The 9758-nt window shown below is 34.2% G+C and overlaps 1 protein-coding gene across 2 annotated transcripts; it reads left to right on the plus strand.

Annotated features, from left to right (window-relative positions):
• Positions 1-3577: 3577 nt before the first annotated feature.
• LOC114755500 (FT-interacting protein 7) lies at positions 3578-7258 on the plus strand. 2 transcript variants are annotated; one of them, XM_028944379.1, is made up of 2 exons: positions 4044-4117; positions 4200-7258. In XM_028944379.1, exon 2 carries the CDS (start codon positions 4576-4578, stop codon positions 6907-6909), a length of 2334 nt encoding a protein of 777 aa, XP_028800212.1. In that variant the 5' UTR covers positions 4044-4117; positions 4200-4575; the 3' UTR covers positions 6910-7258. The 2 variants fall into 2 exon arrangements, with proteins under 2 accessions (XP_028800211.1, XP_028800212.1); XM_028944378.1 differs by having other exon boundaries at positions 3578-7258.
• Positions 7259-9758: the final 2500 nt, after the last annotated feature.

The following is a 9758-nucleotide window of genomic DNA, read 5'->3' on the forward strand; positions in this document are numbered from 1 at the left end:
GTAAATATACACTCAAACTACTTTATAGATGAATGTGATAAGATTTGGAATATTTTAATGATTTTAAGAAATATTTTTAAGAGAGTAATTTTCCCCTAGCATTCATCAAACTTTTCTTCTATTAATAAAATTATTTTCTTCCACAAAAAAATAAAATTAGTTTGTTTTGTTTCATTCAGAAATTCGATATTATTATTCACTGCTAAATCTCTATCAAGATCTTGTAACTTTTAATGCTTTCCGTTCTTATTTAGCTTTTTTTTGACCTTGAGTTCTTATTTAGCTTTACCCTCTGCACCGCATAAACTGTGACTTATATTAATATTAATATCATTTTTCCTTTTTTCTCGGAAAAAAAATCTCTATATGCATTCATTTATTTCAATTCTATTTTAGTTTAACTTTTTAAAGAGTCATAAATTGTAAGTGAATATTGAATAGTAAAAAAATGATCATAAATGGGCTTATGCTGATGTCAAGTCATATTGAAATCAAGTCATTGGATCATGCTTCACGTCTACTCTATACTTATGCTAAAATTCATGAAATACCTATCCGATTTCTAACTTTCTTATTTCACTGTTGGCCTTTGGGAAAAGAAAGTTTTCTTATTTTATCGTTAAATATAAATATTAACTTTGCAACAGAAGCTGAAAAATGTAACAAGAAAAGTCTCATAAAGATACTAATTATCCATTTCCTAAAACTAAACACTTTTTTTTGGACTGAAAATTTCCTAAAGCTAAACACTATCTATCAATATCAAATAAAATTTCCAATTCATCAGGAGTTCTTTAAAAATGTTTTGGCGAGCCAGGCAGCAACTAAATTTGATGTTCGCAATTCCTAGCACGTAGTTGTCATTGTTGGGTATATGAATCTTTCAAAAACAGGATGGCCTATCGGATCTAATCTGACTTCGTTAATTAACAATAAAGTGAGTTGTTTATTGTCCCAAAAAGAGAATTATCGTTCACTAATTTCATATTAAGAAAAACTTACTTTTAGATTTTGTTCCATCCGGCTTACAGTATTTACATTTTTCAAGAATAATTATTTATTTTTCTAATCTATGAATAATTCTTTATTTTTAAACAAAAGATCCTTTGAAAAGTAAATCTCATTCTGAGCTGAGATCCTATGAAAAGTAAATTCTTCCTTTCTTACAAAAGATTCGAATCTCTGGAGAAACAAAAACAAAGAAAAAAGGGAGTAAAAAACGTAATTACTAAAGTCTTTTTTTTTCACACAAAAAATTCTTCTGGTTTGGTTCTGCCTATCTATGTTATTTCTCGATTTTCCGTTGAAGTGTAGTGCTACTCTCTTTGGTTTTTCTCTTCCCGCGCACTCCATTCAGGAAGACGAATCTCTTTCACTCACGGAACACAAAGCAAATCCCTACCTCAACAGCATCTCAAGTGATTATTCAGGGGCAGGATTCGAACCGATAACTTCGGCCTCTTTCTGAACTGAAGGGCGAACTGATCGACCTGCTGATAGATAGAATTCCATGAAGACCTAGCTAAGAGACTTTACTGAATGACTTGATCCATCGTACTGTACTAGATAGACCATAATCCTTTCATACGCTATTTTTGATCCAATCTCGCACTTGACACGCAAAGCAATAAACAGCAGTCTATCTTCACAGAGAAAGAAGCAAGGGACGACATTTGTCCCAGAATAATTACTAAAGTCTTAATAACAATAAGATAACAATAAGACATAACAAGTTTTAAAATAATAAATGACAACTTCTTTCTCATCATTTAATAATTTTTTTTAGATTTCATTATAATTCTCTCAATAAAAATAACAATGCATTTTAACGGTTCCTGAATGAAGTGGCCACATCGGGAGAATCCATCCTTCTGCCCTCTTCAGCAATTTTTTTCTCTCTTATTTGGCGTCAGCTACTCCCTCTCAATCTTGAATATAAAAAGTTAGAAACTACTTAGTTGAAAAAAATATTTTAATTCTAAATATAAAATTTTAATACACTTTTATCTCATAAATCAGCGGTTGAAATTTAGTTATTTATAAAATAATTATTATAAAATTACATAAAACATAAATAAATAAAGTAATTTATAAAATATTGAATTTAGACAATTCTTAGCTATAACCTTAATGAACATAGAAAAAATAATTATTTTATAAAATATTGAATGTAAAGGATTTATTTATTAGGACAATATCTACATCAATTTTTTTATATCTATTATGTTAAGTTTTCTAATCACACATGACTATATATCTTATTTTTAAAATATTAGTATTTAATTATAAATCCACAAAAAAAATGAAAAATACACTTGGCATTTGTGTGATTGAAAATTTTGACTCAATAAATATAAACAACTTGATCTAAGTTCTTTCCTATTTTTTATTCAATTATTTTTTTTTATTCAATACTCTCTTAGGACCTGCTTAAAATTTTTAAATTTAATAAAATGTGTGGTCCATTTTATAAGTTTTAATTTGTATTAGGCTTAATATTTAATACATTTTTATTAATTTTACCCTTAATTATCTATTATCTCTTCTTTGCCACATTCTCTCATTCATTTTCTCATATATTCTTTTTCATTCATTTCTTTATTAATTATGAGAGCATATTTAGAAATAAAAAATTATTTTTTTATTTATTATTTTAACTAATTTTGATTGACTTTTTATTATATGCAAATCAGTTATTTAGTGCATATGATAAAGGATCTAATCCCATCCTAATAAATAATTCTTATTTTACGAACTCCTACGTCTACAAATTGCAGGTAAAATTCATGCCTTAGTACTGTGCCGGAGGGACATTGAAAAAGCTGAATCAGCTCCCGTTGGGATGCTTCTTATTTTTTTTTTAATATAAAAACTTACCGGTTAATTTGAATAGTTTAGAAACCAATTAAATTTATTATCTATAATAAATATGTATTATTTTTTAAAATATCTTTATTAATAAAGTATAATGGTTGAAATTATAATTATTATAAGAATTATTTTAAATAAATAAATATAAGAGACAAAATTGATTATAATTTTATATTTAAGACTAAAATAAAAATTAAACAAATTTTTATAGAAAAATTGTAATTAAAGATTATAGAATTTGAAAAATACAGACAGAGACATGTAATAATTTTATTATGGGTTTTGACAATTTTATTTTTCAAATTTCACGATTTTTTTTTACGATTTCTCTATTTTTATATTATATACGAGGCTAGTAATTAACTTTTACACATGCTAATACCCCCCGCCCCCCAACTTCTTCCTAGACCACCTAAACATCAGCCCCACATCATATAATTCAAAACAAAAACAACCAGCACACAAATAATTAAATAAACCAACAAACACCCCTCTCATTAAAGTAACATTTATAATATTTAATATTGAATAAAAAAAAGAAGGCAATAAATGAACACCCATCCTGTTTTTTTTTTTCTTTCTTTCTCTTTCCATCCCCCAACTGGGAAGCCCCACCACGACACCCGAAAGCAAACGGACACGGGGGTAGCCACTAGAAATGAAATGAATGCCATTATGATGGCCACCTCATTTCTTCACGCACCAAACAACAATTCAATTCATCTTCTTCTTCATCTATCCCCCAATATCCATCCTCCTTTCTCTCTCTTGTCCTCACCAAAACATTTCTGTCTTCATACTCAAAATGAGCATCACCGCCTACTCTTCTCCTCTCTCTCCTCCTCCTTCTTCTGTCGTCGTCTTTTTCTTCTTCTTCTTTACTTAAAATCATTGATTTCGTTTTATTCGTCACTCACTGAATCCTGAAGCAGAACCTAACGCTTGAGAGACGGTATGAACAAACTTGTGATTGAAGTTCTTGATGCAAGCGACCTGATGCCAAAGGATGGAGAAGGTTCAGCGAGCCCCTTTGTAGAGGTCGAATTTGACAAGCAGAAGCAGAGGACTCAAACCAAGCTCAAAGACCTGAATCCTCTGTGGAATGAGAAGCTCGTATTCAGCGTTGATGACCCCAGAGATCTTCCCAACAAGACAATTAAGGTTGTCGTGTACAACAATAATCGATCAAGGGCTGATTCAACAGGTGGCCACCATCAGAACTTCCTTGGAAGAGTCATAATTAAAGGTGAGACTGTATCTTTATCTGAGTCTGAGGCCTATGTTCAGCGATACCCACTTGATAAAAGAAGTTTAATGTCACGTATCAGAGGAGAAATCGCTCTTAGAGCCTATCTTGTTTATGACGCTTCTGGTTATTCGCCTCCTGCTGCTGCTGCTTCTCCTCCTTCACAAGCACAGGCAGCGAAAGTGAATCCTGTGGTAGATCATGAACCTGTGGAAGAGACTCCTCTGCAAGAGATTAACACAAACAAGCTAGATCATCGTGAGGAAAGAAGAGTTGGTGATGATGATGGTGAGAAGAAGAAAAAGAAGGAACCTGAAGTCAGAGTATTTCACTCCATTGGAACTGAGAAACCTCGTAATCCTCCTCCTGCACCGCCACCTGCTGCCGCGGCGCCGGCGCCGGCGCCGGCGGCAGCACAGACCAGGGCTGATTTTGCCCGTGCAGGTCCACCGAACGTGATGCTGATGCAGGTACCGAAACAAAATCCAGAGTTTGCATTGGTTGAGACGAGTCCACCTCTAGCAGCACGCTTGAGGTACAGAAGAGGCGACAAGATGTCAACCACATATGATTTAGTGGAACAGATGCATTACTTGTATGTGAACGTGGTAAAAGCAAGAGATCTTCCAGTGATGGATGTGTCAGGAAGCCTTGATCCTTATGTCGAAGTGAAACTTGGGAACTACAAAGGCGTAACGAAGCACTTGGAGAAGAATCAAAACCCAGTTTGGAAGCAGATTTTCGCCTTCTCAAAGGAGAGGTTGCAATCAAATTTGCTTGAAGTGACTGTGAAGGACAAGGATTTTGTTAAGGATGATTTTGTGGGCAGAGTTGTGATTGATCTCACTGAAGTACCTCTTCGGGTACCCCCAGATAGCCCGTTGGCTCCTCAATGGTACAGATTAGAGAACAAGAAAGGGGAAAAACATAAAGGTGAAGTGATGCTTGCGGTTTGGATGGGAACACAAGCCGATGAGTCGTTTCCAGAGGCATGGCATTCTGATGCGCACAATGTCAGTCACACAAACTTGGCGAATACAAGATCAAAGGTATATTTCTCTCCAAAGCTTTACTATCTGAGAGTTCAAGTGATTGAAGCTCAGGATCTAGTGCCATCTGACAAAGGAAGAAGTCCTGAAGCAGTGGTGAGAGTACAACTTGGAAGTCAAATGAGATACACTAGGCCTTCTCCAGTGAAAGGAATAAACCCAATTTGGAATGATGAACTTATGTTTGTTGCAGCAGAACCTTTTGAGGATTTCATAGTGGTGACAGTAGAGGATAGAGTAGGTCCTAACAATGTGGAAATCTTAGGAAGGGAAATCGTATCAGTCAGAAGTATTCCATCTAGACATGAAACCAGCAAGCCCCCCGATGCTAGATGGTACAATTTACACAGGCCCTCGGCAGTGGGAGAAGAAGAAACAGAGAAGAAGAAGGAGAAATTCTCAAGCAAGATTCACCTCCGAATGTGTCTTGAAGCCGGTTACCATGTGCTCGATGAGTCCACGCATTTTAGCAGTGATCTACAACCATCCTCTAAGCATTTGAGGAAGCAATGCATTGGAATTCTTGAGCTTGGCATACTAAGTGCAAAGAATTTGCTGCCCATGAAGGGGAAGGATGGCAGAACAACTGATGCCTATTGTGTTGCTAAGTATGGGAACAAGTGGATCCGGACAAGAACTCTCCTTGATACGCTTTTCCCTCGCTGGAACGAGCAGTACACTTGGGAAGTTTATGATCCTTGCACTGTGATCACAATTGGGGTGTTTGATAACAACCACATTAATGGCAGCAGTGACAGCAGAGATCAAAGAATAGGCAAAGTAAGAATCAGGCTTTCAACTCTTGAAACTGACAGAGTTTATACTCATTATTATCCATTGTTGGTTCTCACACCTGGTGGCCTGAGGAAGCATGGAGAACTTCACCTAGCATTGAGGTTTACTTGCACTGCACGGATTAACATGGTTGCTCAGTATGGTAGGCCTTTGCTCCCCAAAATGCATTATGTTCAGCCCATACCTGTGAGGCATATAGATTGGCTTCGTCACCAGGCTATGCAAATTGTTGCAGCAAGGTTAGTTAGAGCCGAGCCGCCACTTAGGCACGAGGCAGTTGAGTACATGCTTGATGTGGATTATCATATGTGGAGTTTAAGAAGAAGCAAGGCAAATTTTCATAGAATTATGTCTCTACTTTCTGGTGTTACTGCTGTGTGTAGATGGCTCCATGACATTTGCACTTGGAGGAATCCCATAACTACTTGCCTTGTGCATGTTCTTTTCTTGATCCTAGTTTGCTACCCCGAATTGATCTTGCCCACCATTTTCCTCTACCTGTTTGTGATTGGGATTTGGAACTATCGGTTCAGGCCAAGGCACCCGCCCCACATGGATGCGCGGCTTTCACAAGCGGAGAACGCGCACCCGGATGAGTTGGATGAGGAATTCGACGGGTTCCCTACTAGAAAACCCGCGGATATAGTTAGAATGAGGTATGACAGATTGAGGAGTGTGGCAGGAAGAGTACAGACTGTGGTAGGAGATTTGGCTACTCAAGGGGAAAGAGCACAAGCTATACTAAGTTGGAGAGACTCGAGAGCTACAGCCATATTCATCATCTTCTCTCTGATATGGGCTGTCTTTATTTATGTCACTCCTTTCCAAGTGGTTGCAGTTCTTGTTGGCCTTTACATGCTGAGACACCCTCGTTTCAGAAGCAAGATGCCTTCGGTGCCAGTTAATTTCTTCAAAAGATTGCCATCTAAGTCTGATATGATGCTTTGAGAAAGGTACAGGTAGATCAGCTAGCTTCAATTCGAGCAATAATCTTCTTCATCCATATTTATTTCATGCTGTTCAGCTCTCGTGCACAAATAACAGATGGATAGCTATCTGAATAAAGAGACGTGCATTGATCATCACATGCAAACCACCCGGGGGCCCGGGGGGGGGGGAAGAAATATGGATTATACTTGCACTATTGTTATTTGTATGTACATCCAATAATCCTTCAATTTCAGCCATGAAACTAAGCATTCGTTAGTGCTTGTAATATAAAACGCCCTGGTGTAATTGTAATTAGACTGTTATGTTTTCACTAATCTTATCTGTAATGTGTACTCCTTTTCATCCTTGCACTTCCAACCACTTTATCATAACCAAGAAAAGATGATTAAACCATTAAATTTAGTTAAAAATTTAATCAAAAAATAAATTCAAATCTATCTTACGTCTTGAGAAGCAAAAAAGGAAAATTAGATCTAACTTTAAATAAGGGAAATCTTTTAAAAAAATATTACTAATATATCATTTTGTTACTTAAGGAACATTCGTCACTTTCATAATTTGCTTTACAACAGGAACCAAAGTGGTATTAACAATTAAGGAAGAATTACAATAAGGTCTTAAGGAAGGAAAATAATTACCAATAAGTCTTAATGATAAGTTAGAAGTTATTATTTTCTTACTTTAAAACTTGTCATTACAAGCTGTTTAGGTTGTCATTAGGATATTTTAATAATGTTTCTTCTTTGACACTTGATTGCAATTCTCCCAACAATCAATACCCAGTCACATGTGGAAATATATTGTGAACTAAAAATTCAAGATAAAATACTTTTGTTACTGCCATCAAATAATTATACTACCTCTAGTTCTAATTATAAGAGTTAATTGACTAATTTAAGAAGAGTAAAGAAAAAAGTTAAGTTAGTTATTTGTAATAAATGTGTTGTCTTTCCTAAAATATCCTTGCTAATTAAGTATATTAGTTAAAACTATCATTATTAGAAGGTACTTTGAAAAAAAAATACATAAATACGAGAGATATAATGATTGGAGTTTTATATTTAAGATCAAAATAAAAATTAAACAAAATCTTATATTAAAGATAGGAGGTAACATATCTAAAGGATGAGGGATAGAATTAGACGTTAATGGTCAAGAATCTTTGAGATCCCATATGCTTCAAATTCCCATTGGTCCTTTTTTCCTCTTTATTCAGAGATCTGAAGGCAAGTTTTGTAGCCCCTTTTTGTGTTGATGCTAAAGTATAGTCATCGAATCAGAATTCTGCGAACAAGCAGCGCTCGTCTCAAAGAGGTGCAGTGAATTCTGGAGGAATTAAAATAACTTTTTATATATTCCTTGGTACTCATTGCCATTGCTGATAATTGGTCAATAGAATAATAAGCAAATTTTTAATGTGTTGACAATGACCATAGTAAAATAATATACATATTTCATAGGAAGACGATAATGTCTTAAATTATAAAAATTAATTAAACAAGTTATTTATAAAAAAAAATATGTATTGATTTTTCTAAAGTGCCCTAGAAACTACTTTAATGAAAGATCTTTTAAATATGTGCAATCAATTGGGAGTCTTAAAAAAATTATAAATTTGGAAAATAAAATAAAGTCTTGCATATATTTAGAACCAAAACAAATTCATCTATTACTTCTTATATTTAAGGTTAAAGGGAATAATATCCAATGTCTTTTGATCAATTTTGAAGACTTGAAAGTACAGGAATCAGACAGTTCTTCTTCTTTGTTTTGTTTTGAGACAGCCAAACCCTTATTAGAAAGAACCACTCATAAAACTTCATATTATACAAGTGCAAAGAATGTAGATTTTTATTTTTGGTGTTTGTTTACTGTTATACATCATAATATTTTCTAAGGAAAATTATTAATAAATACCTATAACATTTGGAAAACCTGAATTAGTGATTTCAATATGATAAATTTCAAATCAGTCCATATTGTGCCATACTACCCTCATTCAAACAATAGTTATTTACATTTCTTTAGCTATTTGCTACAAAAAATTAGCCATTCACCATTTTTTTGTATTATCATATGCTACTTCGGTTCAGAAATTTAATTCAGTCTCTCCACAAAAAGTGTCTCTTTTATGACTCGAACTCGAGACTCAAAAGAATCTTACACTACTACACCAACTCTTTGTTGGTCAACCATTCACCATTATGGTTTAGCAATGGATAATATATTATAGCTAATTTCTACACTTGAATATATTCATGTAAAACAGCCTTGTTTGAAGTTATGTACGGAACTTCTTGAAAAAGCTATTCTCCTTGTTTGGATTGCTAAAATTTTTAGGAGGAGACAGAAATATTTTTAAAATTTTCTCTCTCTTTTGCTCCCAAATTAGGGGGATTTGGAGGGAAAAAGTGATATTTTAGTTTATTCTAACTAATTTGTCTATAATTAGTTTTTAATATCCCCATATTAGCCTTTTGATCTTACATCACATGATGAAAGGATGATAACTGTTATACCCTTATCACATTATATATCATATAATAAGAAATCTCTCCCCTCCTTTTTTCCCTTATCAATCCAAATAAGATAATATTAAAATTCTTCTCTTTCATTTTTTTCCCCTTCCCTTCCGTTAAAATTCCTTTCCTCCCCTCTCCTCTTCTCTTTAAAGCCAAACACACTCTAGGTGTTCACAAAAAAACTAATGGTGTAATCCGATGAGGCATTTACAACTTCTTTCTAACCACAAACAAATCGAGAGCCCCCTGATTTCCTTGACTAATAAACTTGTGATTTAGACAACACTGGCCCATTCTATGGAAATTTTGATGAAATGGCGAAGC

This window comes from Neltuma alba, unplaced genomic scaffold, assembly GCF_004799145.2.
Source record: "Neltuma alba isolate B1F8T4 unplaced genomic scaffold, ASM479914v2 tig00010280_pilon, whole genome shotgun sequence".
In the NCBI taxonomy this organism is placed as follows: domain Eukaryota; kingdom Viridiplantae; phylum Streptophyta; class Magnoliopsida; order Fabales; family Fabaceae; genus Neltuma; species Neltuma alba.